The 18,753-nt window shown below is 32.6% G+C and overlaps 1 protein-coding gene across 2 annotated transcripts; it reads left to right on the top strand.

Annotated features, from left to right (window-relative positions):
• Positions 1-14,417: 14,417 nt before the first annotated feature.
• On the top strand, positions 14,418-18,286 carry LOC107959596 (probable serine/threonine-protein kinase WNK7). Of its 2 annotated transcripts, none has more exons than XM_016895679.2 (8): positions 14,418-14,697; positions 15,308-15,426; positions 15,750-15,787; positions 15,969-16,196; positions 16,291-16,511; positions 16,624-16,781; positions 16,861-17,275; positions 17,369-18,286. In XM_016895679.2, exons 2-8 carry the CDS (start codon positions 15,331-15,333, stop codon positions 18,043-18,045), a joined length of 1,833 nt encoding a protein of 610 aa, XP_016751168.2. In that variant the 5' UTR covers positions 14,418-14,697; positions 15,308-15,330; the 3' UTR covers positions 18,046-18,286. The 2 variants fall into 2 exon arrangements, with proteins under 2 accessions (XP_016751168.2, XP_016751169.2); XM_016895680.2 differs by having other exon boundaries at positions 14,444-14,589.
• Positions 18,287-18,753: the final 467 nt, after the last annotated feature.

Genomic DNA, 18,753 nt, shown 5'->3' with positions numbered 1-18,753 from the left:
TTCATAATAATAGCTAATATGCTTTCATAATGATAGCTATAATGCTTTCATCTTTTTAATTATTAATTGGCAAGTTGCCAAATTTAGTGAAAATTGTTAGGTAAACATTCCACTTTTGTAACTCTATATTTTGAAATGAAATGAAAATGGTATCATCATTCGGTTTCAATCAAACATATTTTTTTTTTCCTTTTGCTTGTTAACCGAGAGCTTATGCTCTTGATGCTTTGTGTTTTTCTGCTTGCTGTTTGAATAGCTTATGCTCTTAGTGTTTCATTGTTTGGTTGTTGCTGCCATTTTATCTAACATGACGGAGGGAGACAGTGAATGAAATTCCTTCAATCATGTTCGCTGATCGTGTTCATAGGTTTATTGAAAAGAAAATGGCTTTATCAGTTATGATCAAATTACTGGGTAGGAAAATAGCTTTCAACACCTTACTCAACAAGGTCTCTATTCTGTGGAATATCAGGGGCCAATTTCAGTTGATGGATCTAGAAAGTGACTTCTACCTTGTCCGGTTCCAGGACAAGGATGATTTGGACAATGTGTTGTTAGGTGGTCCTTATGTGGTTTTTGGACATTACCTGTCAGTGAGAACCTAGTCAGTCGATTTCTCGAAGACCAATAGTATGGTTGACACTCATGTAGTTTGGATCTGTTTACCAGGGTTGTCCAAAGGATATTATTCTGATTTTCTGCTTAGGGCTATCGAAAGTATGATTGGACCGGCTTTTTGTATCGATGCACAAACTGATGCGGCTGTCAGAGGGCAGTTCACTAGATAGGCTATTAGTGTGGATTTGAAAAAAACCAGTGGTTTCGAAAATTAGAATCAATGGTAGGATACAAAGTTAAGTATGAATGGTTACCTAACATTTGTTTCTCGTGCGGGCTTGATGGTCATAGATCGTTGTTATGCACTAGAAACAAATCAACTATGGAGGAGGATGTGATTGTTTCTGGTGGCTTGGGGCTGAGAAATCGGGTCTTCAAACTAGGGTGAACGAAGAGGCGTTTGGTCCTTGGATGATGGTTGAGCGACGGTAGAGGGGGAAATCGCGTGATTCATCAGAAGTAAGAAGCGTCAGTGGTAAGGGGGTTCAAGGTTTGTTGTGTTGGAGGCCGAGGGGGAGGAGATAACAGTCGACAATCACGTGGTGAGTGAGTTGAATAGGGCTGGTGTTTTAGAGGAAAACTCGGTGATGTTATTGACCAGGAATGAAACGATGGTGGAAGGAAAGAAAGGTGTGATTTCTTCGATAAGGAAAATAATTGATACGACTAGTGGGGAAGTTGGGGTTAGGAGAAGAGATGTTAGGGTTAAGGGTAAATGGTAAAGGGGTTTGTGAAAATTTTAGGCTTAAGTCTATTGGAAGAGCAACGGTTTCTGATCGTGATATTGGGGCAAGCTGCTTGTGCTCGTATTTTGTGATTGATGCTTGAATTCATCTTTTTAATATTTATGGATTTAAATTTAATTTTTTGGAATTCTCAGGGAGCGAGACATCCCCATTTACACAAGTTTATATCTGAATATAGACATGAGTTTAGTCCTGACATTTTTTTTATTTGAGACCCGGATAAGTGGCTTTCGTGATGATGGAGTTATTAACAAATTGGGGTATTCGAACTCTTGTATCGAACTCTTGTAGAATTGAGGCGAATGTTTTCTTTGGTGGAATTTGGGTGTTCTAGAATGATAATATTAATGTTAAAATTTTGGTATTACATTATCAGGCTGTACACATGTGGATTGGTAATGAACAAAATTCAACATGGGTTTTTTGTTCGACTATATATGCTAGTCCCCAGAGGAATCGTAGGCATATGTTGTGGGATTATTTGAATTCTATGGCTGAATCGTGTGATGAGCCTTGGCTCATTGCTGGTGATTTTGATTCGATCTTGGATATGTCTAAAAGGAGAGGTGATGCGGCTACGTTTAGGAACGGATGTGCTCATTTTCAGGAATTTCTATTCAATAATGGACTTCGGGACTTGGTTGTTGTGAATCTCGTTTTACATGGAGTAGAGGAGGGTTATCTCAACGTTTGGACAGGGTCTGGGGAATTCTATTTTTGATATGTTTGCATCTGATTGTTTTGATTCAAAATTTATATCGGTTAAAATATGATCATCGCCCGATTTTAGTGTCCCTTAAACCTCACCAGGTGAGGGGGGGGACAAGACCTTTCCGGTGTCTTGGCAGTTGGATGCTTCATTCTAAGTTGAGGATGTTGGTTAGTAATAATTGGAATTCTGAAGAATCCATGGTGAATATACTGAAATAGTTTCAAGTTAAGGTCCAATATTGGAACAAGCGTGTCTACGATAACATCGTTAGCTGAAAAAGAAAATTGATTTAATAGTTGAAGGAAGAACAAAAATTGTTGGAGTTAAGGTCGAATAAGAGGTTTTGTATTCAAGAGATAGAATTGAGACAAGTATTGGAGGAGGTTTTGAAGCATAATGAGCTCTTATGGTTTCAGAAATCCTGGTCAATTTGGCTCATGAATGGAGATAGAAATACCAAATACTTCCATGGACGGACTCTTGCTAGACGTAAAAGGAACAAAATTAAGGGCCTTAAGGTAGATGAGGTTGATTGGTAGTTTGATCCTGTTATTCTAAAACAACATGTTGTGGATTTTTATAAGAGTCTATTTTCCTTAGACTATTCAGTTGATGGGTTTTTGCCTTGCAGATGTCATTTCCAGGATTTATCTCTAGTGGAAAAGGGTGGTTTCGAGATGGTGGTGACAGATTTAGAGATCTGTAATGCAATTTTTGGTATGGCTCCGCTTAAGGCTTCTGGAGCTGATGGTTTCCATGCGAAGTTTTATCAAACTCAATGTGATACTGTTGGTCCTTCAGTTTGTTCGATGGTGCGACAGGTGTTTAAGGGTTGTCCAATGAACCACAGGATTAATAAAAATTTGGTTGTTCTAATCCCGAAGATTGATAGTCCAGAAAGTATCACTCAATTTCATCTGATTAGCCTGTGTATAATTTAATACAAGATAATCACCAAGTCAATTGTTAATAGATTACGACCGTTAATGTCGAGGCTTACTAAATAAAATCAAGCTAGCTTTGTGATGGGTAGAAGCATTTCGGACAATATTGTTCTTGCTCAATAGGTGGTACATTCTTTGAGGAATTTTAAAGGCAAAAAATCGAGGATGATTCTAAAAATTAATCTCGAGAAGGCATACGATAAAATTTATTGGGACTTCTTAAGGGATACACTTTTAGAAGTAGGGTTGTCACCTATGTTGATCACAGTAATTATGAATTGTGTGTCTTCAGCTACGTTCTAGGTCGCTCTGGAATGGTACGGTCACGAATGAATTTAGGCCTTCTAAGGGGTTATGACAAGGAGATCCATTATCTCCTTACTTATTTGTGTTATGTATGGAGAGATTGGGGCACTTAATTGATGAAGTAGTGAATAACGAGAGGTGGAAGCCTCTGGTTCTGCTTAAGGGAGGTCCAGCTTTATCACATTTATTTTTTGCTGATGATCTAATGCTATTTGGTGAAGTGGATCTAAAGCAAGGTGAAGTGGTAAATGATATTTTAAATACCTTCTGTCATTTATCGGGACAAAAAGTGAATAGGAACAAATCTCAAGTTTTTTTTTCTCGCTTAATGTTTTGGAAACTGTTGCTTTAGATATATGCAAGAATGTGGGATATAGATGAGTGGATGATTTGGGGTTGTACCTTGGTCTTCTGATTATTCATAAGAGAGTTGGAGTTGGCACTTTTGAGTTTTTGGTGAATAAGGTCCGTAGTAGACTCAATGGGTGGGAGGCTAAGAAACTATCACTGGCAAATAGAATTATGTTAGTTAAGTTAGTGTTGATACCTATTCCTAATTATTTTATGTCTATAGTTCGTATTTGTGTAACTGTGTGTGGTGAGATTGAAAAGGTGGTCCACAATTTTTTGGGGGATCATATTCTGATTAGGAAACCGACCCTCTTAAAATGGGATGATTGTTGTCGTCCAGTTGAGGTTGGGATTTTTTTTGGTCCTCTAAGGAATTTCTTTGTGGGATTCGAGCAACCAGATGACACTTTGCGAGATTGTGATTTAGTTAATGAGTTTAGGAATTGGGATTGGATCTGTCTTAAAAGCTTTTTACCAAATCCAATTGTGATGCAAATAGCTTTGCTATTGCCTTCTTCATTGGATGCGGGAAATGATCGATTATTGTGGAGATGGGCGGCTAGAAATGCCTTGTCCATGGCGAAAACCTATAGAGGTATGTACCAGTTTGGTTCGGATAATAACTCTAATGTCTGGAAGTTGTTTTAGAAAGCCAAGGTTCCTCAGCGGGTTAGAGTGTTCATTTGGCTAATATGGAAGAACAGGCTGTTAACTAATGAGGAGAGATTTACGAGACATATGGCTTGTGAGGGCTACTGTTCGAGATGTAGTTTTACCCTTGCGTCCAAGTTACATTCAGTTAGAGATTGTCCATTTCCATAGGCAGTCTAGACTTCAATTGTACCAAATCATAAGCAAATATTATTCTTCTCCTTACCTCTTGACCAATGGGTTGTTTGGAACTTGCAGAATATAGGAATTGTGGTAGTCATGAAGTTGACTGGAAAACGTTATTTCCTATAGTTTGTTGGTTATTATAGAAAAATAGGAATATGTTAGTGTTTTTCAGTAGTCATAGCTCTGTCCAGGATGTGGTAGATACAAGTATTAGTTGGACAAGAAATTACTCTCCACCCTTGACAGCTATGTTTCATTTGGGATCTATGGCTACTGATACGAAATGGTCAGCTCCGGAGAGTTGATGTGTTAAGCTTAATATAGATGGTGCAATTTCACTTAGCTTTTACTCGGCTACAATTGGAGGAGTCATTAGAGATGCTGATGGTAATTTGTTATGTGGTTATTTGATGACATTAGGGAAAGATAAAGTGTTTAGGATCGAAGCGAGGTCAATGTTAGAAGGGTTTCAACTAGTTTGGGGCAAAGGGTATCGACAGGTTGAGCTTGAATCTGATAATGCTCTGTTGGTGGAGTTAATTTTGGCTAGTAAATCTATTGATAGTGAATTTAAGAAATTATGAGCCATTCATAAGCTGATACAGGTGAATTGGAAAGTATGTATCCATCACATTCCTAGAGTTGACAATGCAATTGCAGATTTTTTGGCAAAGCATGCTGCTATAGGATTCACAAGTATTCAGGTGTTCTTCTAACCTCCTCAAGTTGTGCGGGAGTTAATTCAAAAAGATATTATGGGCTTTTGTTTTTATGTTTGTTATTGTAATCGCCTAATGCTGTTTTATTTACCAAAAAAAAGTAGAATTTTATCTTGTTATACGTCTTATGTTTATAAATATAGATTTTAGAGGAACATTGTATCATCCTAATTAATCAATAAAATATTGTAGTTTTGCTCTCCCAAATTTTTTTGTTCTTTTACACTCTTTATTTTCTATTGGTTAAACTACCTAGTTGGTCATCCAACTTTCCAAAATGAAATCGTTACAATTTTGTCACTCAACTTTTAAGGCGTTTTCATTTTAGCCGCCCAACCGTTAAACCTTTAACGGCAGTTAACTTGTACATGCCATATCATGTTCACACTTTCATTTTGGTCACCCAAAAAATATTTTTTTATAATATTACTGGGTAAAAAACATTAAGGATTAAAGTGAAAAAATGATAAAAACTAAAACAATACTTTAAAAATTGTCAAATTGTACTTGTTTACCCCACTGTTGAAAGTTCTAACTTTTTTTTTAATATTAAAATTTTAAATTTCAAAAACATCAAAATCAATTAAATAAGTTATTGAAAGTTTTTTATCCATTGATAGTCTCAACCTTTTTCGATTCATAAAGATTTGTTAATATAATATTGATATTAATTAAATTAATTCACCTAGACTCCTTTTAAATCTTAAAATTTTATTTTATATTTCCAAATTAAAATTAACTCAAATAAATTATTTTTAATAATTATACATGAAACTCAAATTTCTTTTGATTATATGATCCCGAGTCTTTCATATTAAGCTAAAAGCAAAGAAAAATCCTTATAATTAATTTAATTAATTAATTTTATATTCCGTGCCAAACAAAACCAAGAATTTTTCCATCACTTCTTTACCCAAACGAAGAATAACAATTACTTAAATTAATTACAATGATTTTTAGTTGCTTAGCATGGATTATTCGAGATTATATAATCAAAAAAAAATTAAGTTTCGTAGGGATTTATTAAATATGAATTATCAAGTTGATTTCATGTATTAAGAATAATATAGAAAAATAAAATAAAATTTTAAAACCTTGAAGGAGATTAATTTAATTAATTTCAGTAGTATAGTAACGAATCGGTTAACATTATTAAGAGATTAAAATTTTCAACAGTTTATTTAATTGATTTGTATGCTTTGAAATTTAAAATTTTAGTGTTGAAAAAAAAAATTTAGAATTTTCGGCAATGTGATAAACAAGTACAATTTGATAATTTTTTAATATATTATTTTAGTTTCTACCGTTTTTTACTTTAATCCTTAAATTTTTTTTAACCTCAACCAATACTTTAAAAAAGAAAATTTTTTTGGGTGACCAAAATAAAATCGATCTAGAAGTTGGGTGCATAAATGAAAGTGAGAACATGATTCAGCGTGTACAGTTAACCGCCGGTAGAATGGTTGAGTGACTAAAATAAAAGCGTTTTAAAAGTTGAGTAATAAAATTATAAGAATTTTATTTTGGTCAAAATGAAAGCATCTTAAAAGTTGAATAACCAACAAAATAATTTACTTTATTTATAGATAATTCTCTATTCTTACTCAATTTCTTTTATCCCTTCTTTTCTTTATTTTTAATGGGTAATAGGCAAAAGAATAATAAAAAAATCTACCAAATTAACCTTCACCACGGATTGAACACAAGATTCTTGAAAGTAAACCCCAACCACTGACAAAAGAGCTATAAAATTGTTTGACAAGAAAAAAAAACCAACTTTGCTAGTAGGATTAGAACGTGCATCCCCTTGATTCCCACAACTTTAACCACCTATCTACTCTATTAAAGTTTTTATTTTTTATACGCCAAGAAATTTATAAAAGCTTGTTTATTCATATTTATTCATTCAAGGATCGAATGTCAGATTTATTCTTCAAAATCTTAGATATAATATGTGAGATTTATAAAAAGTTTTTGTTGGAAAAAATTATATTTTATGAAAGCTTTGAGGCATATTCTCAATAGGTAAAGGTGGAGAATTGAATTATAAAATTATGGTTTCATATTCTACTCCATGAGATCTTTACAACGGTATATCATATGTTCAAAATGGTTGAGTGATGAATGAGAAATTGATGCTCAAAGTAAGCTACTTGGAAATATTGTTGAGGAAAAATAAAGACTTAGATCCCACATTGGTTAAATACTCAGTGTGAGATGTGTTTATATATGTGAATCCTCTTAAAAAATAGTTGAATGATTAACTTTGAAACCCTACCTCGCACGTAAAGGGGTTGTAGGTCCAAACTCAACAGGATTAGGGTGCATTTTCACGATGCGGGTGACGTAAATGTTTAAACCAATTGGGCATATGGATAAGTTTTTAGCCCACATGAAATTATTTTTCCTCAGACTAGAATCTAGTTATATAAGACACTTGTCTTATTGATTTGATTCCAATCAATATGATTAAATTTTTAATCAAATTAATTGATTGGCTCCTTAATGGCAGATTTTGTGGAAATTTTCCAAAAATCCAACATTCTCTATGCCTATAAAAGGCTATAATTTCTCAAGGGTTTGACACACTGATGTTTTTCTTATACCGAAATTCTGTTGCTCTCAAAATTCTTCCTTTTCCTCTTCGTATTTTTCAAACATTCTGGTAATAGAAAAATGTATTGTTTGTTCGTTGATCGCTGTAGAGGTGCTGCTACTTTGATCTTTGTGTTGTTGTATCTTGGGAGACATTCGACCAACCATTCTCCAAGTAACATAAGAGCGGCCGAATCTGTCTTAAGGAAACTGTGTTTCATAGGCCTTAATGTTTCGCAAAATTCTTATTCTTCTTTCTGATTTAAACTTTTATTCGATTTTACTTTTGATTATTTTTCGTATTTGATAAATTAAATATAAATTATTCTATTTTTTATATAAGTGTTTGTTTATATTTGAGTATTTTGTTCGCTAACATGTTTGTCCAACAGTTTCTTTTTAATATTTTATGTCTAGATTAATTTCAATTTTTAATTCATGATTAATTATAATTGATTTGATTACCTTGTTTTATTTTTATCTTTCCAAATATGGTGAAAAATTGATCTCAGCATTAATTTGATTACCTTGTTTTATTTTTATCTTTCCAAATATGGTGAAAAATTGATCTCAGCATTAATTTTGGTTCTTGATCTTAGATTTTCTCGATCAAATTTAAATTGTTAAGGAGCTTCAGCATATTTTTATTGAGGCATAATTGTGATTATTTTTTAAATTTGATTGAATTATTAAGATAAATTATTAAATATTGAGAGGTTTATAAAGTTTATTAATGAACATTTGTAATATGTTTATTTTCAAATGCTTTTCTAATGTTCTAATAATATTTAAAAAAAAGTCAAATATTATTTTATTATTTAATATGAATGCGTTTTGGTTTAATATATTAATACCACGTTGCTTTATATTTGAGTAAATGTTTTTTTATTAAATGTTCGTTGTTTAAATATGTTAATTCAATTCGAGGTTTATTTCAAAACAATCATTAATAGATATTCGATCAATAATCATATCATTTATATAGAAACGAGGTTTAAATCGAGCCTACAAAGCTTCAAAATCAATTTAGAAACAAGAAGGGACTAATTTGAAATAAAATAGAAAAGCACGGTAAAAACAAAAAAATAGGGGTCACACAACCGTATGGCCAAGCCGTGTGACAAGTTGAGACCGTTTGGTGCTATGGGTATTCAAAGAAAGCTAAGAATATACATTAGTTATTAATCTCCTTGTATTATTAAATGTGTTAAATAAATTGAAAATTCAATTATAACATGATTTGTGATTACTATTTGATTTGATAATTTTCCCAACATTAGGGGGAGAGAAATAATAGCCAGATAAAAATAAATTACTTAGAATGAATTATCATTATTTAGATCCTCACAGAAAGTAATTTGAACCAAAAGTTCAAGAAGTTAATCCACTTTATTACAACTTAACTACCAAATGCATTTACTGACTTGATGAAAATAACCAAGTGTTATATACTAGCTAATGTTTTGATTTGAATTGAAGTTCGAGTAGGACAACTTGCTAGCCTAATTGAAGGTAATGCATGCCTAAAGTATGGTAGTTCGATTGATTCCAAAGATGAAAATTCTTTTAAAAGAAAAGAATAAATCTAGATTGTCATACAATGGAGGCAATACTCTTGAAGAGGCCAAAAACATAATTATTTATTAAAACTCCAGAAGAGATTTAGATACTTAAAATTGAAGATGGAAATAGTAAAAATAAAGAGATCTCGATAAGTTGTGTTAATATGAGAAAACATGAAATTGTAAAAATAGAAATTTGTTAACAACAGTTTTACATGCAATTTTATTATTGAGTTAATGAAAGAAAATGAGGATCTTGAAGAAATTTTTTGAGAATTATATACATGAAATAGATTGGTCAAAATGGAAAGATACAATTTAAGTAGAATTAAGTTCGTTTAGTGTGGGCTGGGCCTCACATTCTTCTACCAGTTAAACTCTGCTATTTTTTCCAGTTAAATTTTGATTATTCCAGAGATATTTTAGTATGATTAGAACTCTAATCTTAGCCTATTTAAAGGGACATTGTATCCTTATTTTGAGATCCCAATAAAAAAAATGGACTTTTCTTTGGGGGCAACAAGATATAGCAGTATATGAGTTTTAATGAGAGTTTCGTGGTAATTATAAAGAGTAATTTATACCCCTTTTGTGAGTGTCCTATGAGATTTAAGTTTTATCTGCTGGTTTGATCTTTTGGGATTTTGAGCTTTGTATTCGGAGTTTTGGGTAATGTACGTGTAGTACATTTAGGTTAATTTTTTTCATATTGTACTCTCGTTTAGTTACTCATTTAGTGAAAAGTTGAAGCTTTTTTTACATGTGGTTTTTCCCTTTTTGAGAGTTTTCCACGTAAAATATTTGTGTTTGTTCTTCTCAATTTTTATTATCTCGTTATTTATATAGGTCAATCCCAACATAAAATTTCTAGACTAGTAGTCTAAACATCTAAAGGTATAAACTTGGTGGAGTACAAATGAGTAGTTTTGCAAAAACAGAATAAGAAACATGAAGTTTTTTTTAAGTCTTGACATTGATTATAAAAAATATAATATTCTTTTGTGTTGGATGCAATAACTTTGAGATATCTTATTAGTCTGACAGTTCATGAAAGATTTGACAAACGTCTTAATTGTTGTTACAACATTTTGTATGAATCACTATACAGTGAAGTTTATATTAAAATTATTGAAGAATTTAGAATGCTAGAAGCATATAAAAATTCCAAGAAAATTGTTCAATATATTCATCTAAGCATTTATATGAATTTAAATAATTTGAACATATGTGGTAAATTTGACGTAGTGAATAATAGTTGAAGGAAGATTATAAAATAATCCAAAATTCCTATATGTATTTTTATAGAAGGATCATTATTAAAATTTTGTTATGATTATTGTTGGAACTCTTAAAAAGATCAAAATATATTTCCCAAAAATTTCCTCACTCAAGACATTCAGAAGATTGATGATATAAATGTTTATCAAATTCATTCAAATGATCATTTGAAAAGCTTGTATTCAAGATTAGAATACATAGAATATGCGATATTATGTGATGTTGTAATAAGAGTAAATACACGCTATACTCTTTTTCCCTTAACCAATGTTTTAGTTTCACTGGGTTTTCTTGGTAAGGTTTTTAATAAGACAACATATTGTGCATATTATAGATATGTATACTCTTTTCCTTCCCTAGACATATTATCTACCAATAGACATCTAAGAGAGAGTGTTATAATTTTTTTATTATTAAGTGAATGTCCGGCAAAATCAAGATAAGTTTGATATGCTTGAGGACTCTAATATTAATCAGAAGTAGAGTTTTATCTTATTTATTCATCTAATATCTATAAATATAAACTTTGGAGAAACATTGTGTAACACCCCTAACCCGTATCCGTCACCGAAATAGAGTTACGAGGCATTACCGAACTTATACATTAGCATTTGTACAAAACCGAGTCATAAATTTGCATTTCAAATCAAAACTTTTCAAATTTCATCAAAAAGTCCCTAATATGGGCATACGGGACCCAATACATGCTTTAGAAATGGTTCGGAACTATACTTGCAACTTTGGAAATTTATCTTTAAAGATAGGGGCAAACGCCCGTGTGGCTTGGGACATGGCCGTGTGGCCAGCCCGTGGGGATCCCATGGCCGTATGGCCAGCTCGTGTGGAATTCTGACTTGCAATTTCTTAAGCATCAAAGGGGCACACAGCCTGGGCACACGCCCATGTGGCTAGGTCGTGTGGTACACTGATTTTTCACCATTTTTAAGCCATTTTCACATGATTTTGACACACGACCATGCTTGAAACCCGTGTTCTTCACATGGCCAAGACACACGGCCGTGTCTTTTGCCCGTGTACTATCCTAACTTCATATTTAAGGATACAGGGGACACACGGTCATTTCACACGCCCGTGGGCTGTCCATGTGTCACACACGGCCTAGACACACGCCCGTGTGTCTTACCCGTGTGGACAAAATAAGGCCATTTCCTAGCCCTATTTCTCACCCAAACTTAACCATTTTCCTACATGAAAACTTACAAGTATATACCAACCAATTTAACCAATTTCCATCATTCAATCAAACATTTCCAACTTTTAAACATACCTTAAAGCTTACCTTTACATTAGTTTGTAAATCATGTTTTATGAAAGGTGATTTGTATTTTATTGAACATGAACATACCATATTACCTCAAAATACATATTACTAGCCATTCCAATGGCTAGGTTGTAAACAAACATATTACTTCATCATTTGGCCTCAAAAGCTTATACATGCCATTATAACAAAATAGATTTATCATTTTTACCAAAATGAAGGGATTGATAGTGTGATGATAGCTCCGACCCAGTTCCAACCTTCACGAGCTTTGAGCACTATAAAACAGGAAAAATATAAACCTAGTAAGCATTAATGCTTAGTAAGTTCATATAACCAAACTACACGTACCATCATATATAACAAGTAAATCACACATAAGGCAAGTTATCCATCAATTTAGCAAACTAGCAAATATCGCCTATACACAATCATTCAACCAAATTGGTTAGTACAAAAACATTATTTTGCATAGATAAGCTCATTATGTCATTTCTTCTTATTTAATTTGTTAATACATTTCTGTTGAATCTTTGAATTTTCGATGGACCTTTCCTTTTCTAGTTGTACACCTGAGGTGTACACTCCCATTTTAAGTGGTACACACGAAGTGTACATACCCTTTTCAATTTATACACACAAAGTGCACATAACCTTTTCAAGTGTACACATATAGTGTACCTTTCCTTTTCAAGTGGTATACACAAAGTATACCTAACCTTTTCAACTTGTACCATTTGGGTACACAAATCCTTTTCAAGTATTACCCTTTCGGGTTACATTCTTTTTTATAATGAGATCAAAAGATTATCCCTTTTGGAACAACCTATACTGCAACATATGTAGGATCTCATATACACGCGTAATCACCTGTCCAATCAGAAATCAATATTCAAACGGATTCATGTAATATTTCATCATTTACACCTCACAAATCAGGATTGATTTATTACATGTACATACCAATTTCAAATCATAATACACAATATTCAACAATCAATTCAATACATTTACATGCTTAATTTAGTTATACGAACTTATCTTGACAATTGATCATATTTACTAATCCGAGACTTTTTCTTTCCCTCAATCTTTTTTTCCTTTGTTCGACACTTTCGGATCTATATAAATAAATTTAATCACCAATTCTATGATTTTTACATTCAATCAAGCCCATTTCACATTTTAGGCAAAAGTACTATTTTGCCCCAAACTTTTAATTAATTCCAATTTCGCCCCTAGGCTCGGAAATTGAAATTCATACAATTTACTCCTTATTCCAAGCTTATTAAAAATTTCAATATAACTTTTACAGCACATGTATTTCATAAATTTCAGAATTTTTCCAAGAATTTCACTATTTTGCAATTTAGTCCCTACACATGCTTTCACTAAAAATCACTTTGTAAAAGTGATTTCTCTATTAATAACCTTTCATTTCCTATCATAAACTTTCAATTTACATCATATTCATCCATGGGTAATTTTATAAACTTTGATTTTCTTTCAATTTAATCACCCAAATAAAGAAATTAAGCTTTCCCGATCTCAAAAATATAAAAATCACTAAAAACGGGATATAAAACATACCAAATCAAGCTTGAGAATTTTCCTTTCTCTCTTCTAGGATTTCCATGTATTTTATGAAGAAGAAGATGATATAAAATGAGTTTAATTCTATTTAATCATTTATCATACTTTATTTAATTCAATTTCCAATTTAGTCCTTAACCTTTTTCAATTTTTCCATGGATGACTCATAAAAATATCTACATATTTTTCATTAATGGTCTAATTTCCATATAAGGACTTCTCACTTTTAATTCTATAACTATTTAATCCTTATAACTTCTAGGATTCAACTTTGACATTTTATTCAATTTAGTCCTTTTTGCAATTAGACACATAATTGATAAAATTTTTCGATAAAAATTTTCATGCAATATTCCTATCCTAATACCTATCATTTTATGAAATTTAAATAATTTCATTTTTTTGGACTCAGATTTTTTGTCTCGAAACTACTATTCCAATTTCACTGAAATTGGGCTATTACACATTGTATACATCTCGATTGATCAATAGCATATCATAGTTCTTTTACTCTCCTAATTTCTTTGTTCTTTTATTCTTTTTATTATTTATTTCATAACTTATTTTTATAACACTTGTATTGATTTTTTATCTTTAAAAAACATTACTTCAACACTTGAAAAAGAAAAGAGTTAATATACTATTTAGTATTTGAGTTTGATTTTAATGTTCAATTTGATACTTGATTTTTTATTATCCCAATTTTATATCTAAGTTTGACTTTAATGTTAACTTTAGTACCAAATTGAACATTGAAACTAAACTTAAGTACCGACTAATATATTAATCCTAAAAAGAAAAGGGGGACAAATTTTGTCACAGGTGAGTGACAATAGGAAAGCTATTAAAAGAAAGGAAAAGGAAAAATATAAACGATAATAGATAAGTATAAATAGAGATAGTTTCTTTTATTTTGGAGCTGGCAAGCTCCTGATGGTTTTTAGAGAGAAAATAAAAATAAAAATTGAGAGATTGCTTTCAATTCAACTATCAAAAAGACATCTTTGTTTCCGTCTCTTAATTTCTCCCAATTTCCCTTCATTAGGGTTAGGTTTCTTTTCTCTCTCTCGTAAATTTTCTTCCTTTTTTGGTTTTGCATTGCGGAGAAAAAGCTCAAAAATTGAACTCTTCTTTTTCTTTTTCTTTTTTCCCAGGTAGTTAGAAATTTAATTTATTATTTATATGTAATTTTTGCTTAATTTTGGGCGATTGGGTTAGCCAATTTTTATGATTTATTTAATTCTGATATGGTTATTTTGGTTCCTTTATCGAAAAGTAAAATAGTGCATGAAAAACAAAATACATAATTTTACTTTAATATAAAACAATTACGTAAGAATGGGTATTAAATTATGGTTTTTGGGGGGGGGGGATTGAGGGTATGCTTTAAATTTTTTGTTAAATTTTTGAGCAGCACATGTATAGCAAAATTTACAAACTAAAAGAATCTTGAGAATTTCTTCTTAGATTTTAGTTATTTCTTTCATTCGAGGTTGTTGTTTGAAGATTCCAATCGGACATTGTGTTTAAACTGATCTGGAATCAGGGTTGAATTCAAGTTTTTAATTTTTTGTAACTTTTGGTGTACTATATTTCATGCATAGCTCTGCTTGTTAATTTTTATGTAGTTTTGCAGGATATAATGGTAGCTAAATAAATCTAGGATTTAATCTGATAGATCAATTTTGGTAATGTTGAAGTGATCCTAGTTATTGATTTGGAATTTGCGCTTTGTTCTTCTTTGGGGTGATTTTTGCTATTCAGGGTTTGCAATTTTATACTTAGATATGGTAGGAGCAGGAAGTGTAGGAGATGGTGGTGCACATGCAGAGCCCCCTGATCCTGATATTCTTGAGATCGATCCCACTTCGCGATACATAAGGGTAAGTAGTATTTGTTTGATCAGTTTATTTTAAATTTTTATCAACTTCTATCCTGATGTTGTGGGAACATTTGAAAATGAGAGATATTAATGTTTTTGTAGCTTACTTGGTTTTTTTGTTTAAAAGAGGAGGTGAATATTCATTTCAACTAGAAATCTTAGGTTATTGTAGTTCATTCATTTGGTTTTCTGCTGTTTTCGAGATTTGAATTTTTTTTATATTTGAATTATTTAATTATCCTGCATTCTTTCTTATAACTGAACTAAATATTCTGCACTTGGCCACTATTGTTTCACCTTGTTGACTGATATATTTTCTAACAGTATAATGAAGTGCTTGGGAAAGGTGCCTTCAAGACAGTGTATCCTTTTGCCTGAATCTATGGGACTCAGGCTATTATTACTTTGTTTTCACAAGCATGCCTGTTTGTATTGTTTAATGAATTTGGTGATAAAACAATGCTATAAGCAGAAACAACAGATCATTTTTCAGTTGGATTTATCTTTTATTGGTATCATTTCCTTAATTTTATGACCAACCAGTTACAAGGCATTTGATGAAGCTAATGGCATTGAAGTTGCATGGAGCCAAGTTCGGATTGATGAGGTCCTACAGAAGCCAGAAGACCTGGAGAGACTGTATTCTGAAGTGCGACTCTTGAAATCGTTGAAACATAGTAATATTGTGCGGTTTTACAATTCTTGGATTGACGATAAAAAGAAGACGGTCAATATTATAACTGAGTTGTTCACCTCAGGAAGCCTCAGGCTGTAAGTTTACTCTTGTCATATCCCCACTGAAGTTCCACCATTTGTTTTATGATGAAATTAACCTTGTGGTGAGCATGTGTCATATGTGATTTAGGTATCGTAAGAAACACAAGAAGGTTGATATGAAAGCAGTGAAGAGCTGGGCAAGACAGGTTTTAGCTGGTTTAATATACCTGCATAGTCATGAACCGCCAATTATACATAGAGATTTGAAGTGTGATAACATATTCATCAATGGCAACCAAGGTGAAGTTAAAATTGGTGACCTTGGGTTGGCTACTGTTTTGGAGCAATCTAATGCTAAAAGTGTTATAGGTATATTTTCAATTTGCCTCAGTTTCTTTACTTCTGTAAGTTCATTTTATGGTATCCACATTTTCTAGAGTTTGCACATGTAAAAGAATCCCTGACTCTTTTTATGGGATAGGAACCCCTGAGTTTATGGCGCCTGAGCTGTATGACGAGAGTTACAATGAGTTGGTTGATATTTATTCCTTTGGAATGTGCATGCTGGAGATGGTGACTTTTGAATATCCTTACAGTGAGTGTAGAAACTCAGCTCAGATCTATAAAAAGGTTTCATCTGTAAGTTCTTTGTTTACTTTACCTTGTAAATACCAGTCAACCCTGCATTTCCAAATACTTAGTGCTTCCAACTTTGTAGGGAATAAAGCCTGCTGCCCTTTCTAAGGTTAAGGATCAAGAGATGAAACTATTTATTGAGAAGTGTTTAGTTCCGGTGCCTCAAAGATTATCAGCGAAGGAGCTTTTAATGGACCCCTTTCTTCAGGCAAATGCATCAGCAAAGAATCATCCTTTGTCACTCCCTGATATTGTTATGCCCAAAATGGGAGCTTTTGGAGATCGCTGCCTCATGTCAGAAGTCCCTGCTTCTACAAAGAATAGACCATCCTCTGCGGATCTTAACAGTGATAGTGAGCTGCCTGTTATCAAATTTCTCGATAATTCCATGGGCATTGAGGTCCGAAGGTCAAACAAAGGCAACATTTTCTTGTTAAAAGGAGAGGCAAATGATGAAAACTCTGTCTCGTTAATACTTCGAATAGCTGATAAGAATGGTAAAGAATAACCTAATCATCTCCACTCTCGCAGACTATCTCTAAACTCATACTTGTACATTAAATACATTTTACTTTGTTTCTTATATGCAGGACGTGTGAGAAATATTCATTTTCTCTTCTTCCTTGATAGTGATACTGCCCTCTCAGTTTCAAGCGAAATGGTAGAGCAACTGGAATTATCTGATCAAAATGATGCGTTCATAGCAGAATTGATTGATCTGTTGTTACTGAATCTCATCCCCACTTGGAAACCTTGTGTCCCCATTGATCATCTGGTTCCTCCTCCTAGAAAACAGTCTTCAAGAGATAATCTGTGCTCTCTGCAAGACCATGATGCCATCACTTTAGGAGCATCTGACGAATCAACAAGGCCAGGTTCTTGTTATGTGAAATATAATGGAAAAATATCTCATGCCAATATGATGGCAGAAAATTCTGGTTCCGAGATGTCATTGGGTTCTGCAAACTCTAATGATTTGAACGATAAACTTAGCTCGGTTCCATCTATAATGTCTGCTGAATTAGGGCCTGTGGGCAGTGATGGATGTGTAACTGGAGCAGAATTATCGGTTGACGGTCAGACTAAGCTTATGAATCCAGTATCTTCATCTCCTTGTGATGAAGATGAAGATGAGGAGTTAAGAATGGAGCTGGAAATGATTGAGCTGCAGTATCAGGAGGCAATGAAAGATATATCCAAGAAAAGACATGAAGCTATCATGGACACAAGAAGAAGATTGTCCCAGAAGAAGATGCAATCAGACTAGTTCATCTCCATCTCCCATCACAACAGAAAATTGGTAAATGGCCCTGCAAATGTATATATTCTGATATGGGCACATAGGCTCTTTTTTTTTTTTTTTTAAACCTTGCAGAGTGGTAGGAACTAGGAAGAGAGTCGTTGTTAAATTACATCAATTTGCTTTTCGTGAAGTGAGAGCTTGAAGTTTGTTCTTCATTTTGGTTTTATACCCTGAAAAAGAAAGTAGTAGATATTTTTGTTTATTATTTTTTTTTTATAATTAGGGCATTACCAAGTTTTTTCTAGATTCAATTTTTTTTTCTATGTGATTTTAAGCCAAATCTTCTACGTCAGTTTGAATACATTCAAAGTTTCTTGACAGATAAGGCAATGATAGGTTGTGTGAAAGCCAAATATTGAAGTTTTCTGATAATCTTTCGATGGTAAGATCCATCAACAGTAGGATCATTAGGATGGACACTCAAAGCTTAAGCTGGAATAGAACTCAAAGGAGTATGTACACCTTTTCTATAGTGCATATTGACCTCGTGGAGAAATTCAGAAAATATATTTGTGTTGAGATAGGTAAAGACCTCTTGTGTATGGAATCACCTCAACACCTACAAACCAATTAAGTTCACCGATGACTTTTAAGAGAGAATCTACTACAAAAACTACAGATAATATGATGAATGCTATTTATGTTACTACCAATAACAAAATAAACAGAGAA

This window comes from Gossypium hirsutum, chromosome A05 (genome assembly GCF_007990345.1).
Source record: "Gossypium hirsutum isolate 1008001.06 chromosome A05, Gossypium_hirsutum_v2.1, whole genome shotgun sequence".
Lineage (NCBI taxonomy): Eukaryota > Viridiplantae > Streptophyta > Magnoliopsida > Malvales > Malvaceae > Gossypium > Gossypium hirsutum.
This window is presented reverse-complemented; position numbering and strand designations above follow the sequence as displayed.

What these genes read in the sequence shown, in the direction of transcription:
- LOC107959596 (XM_016895679.2), top strand. Translation starts at nt 15,331, where the DNA reads ATGGTAGGAGCAGGAAGTGTAGGAGATGGTGGTGCACATGCAGAGCCC. An exon ending in AAAGGTGCCTTCAAGACAGT is followed by an intron (nt 15,788 to 15,968) that starts GTATCCTTTTGC and finishes ATGACCAACCAG; the next exon opens with TTACAAGGCATTTGATGAAG. An exon ending in ACCTCAGGAAGCCTCAGGCT is followed by an intron (nt 16,197 to 16,290) that starts GTAAGTTTACTC and finishes TATGTGATTTAG; the next exon opens with GTATCGTAAGAAACACAAGA.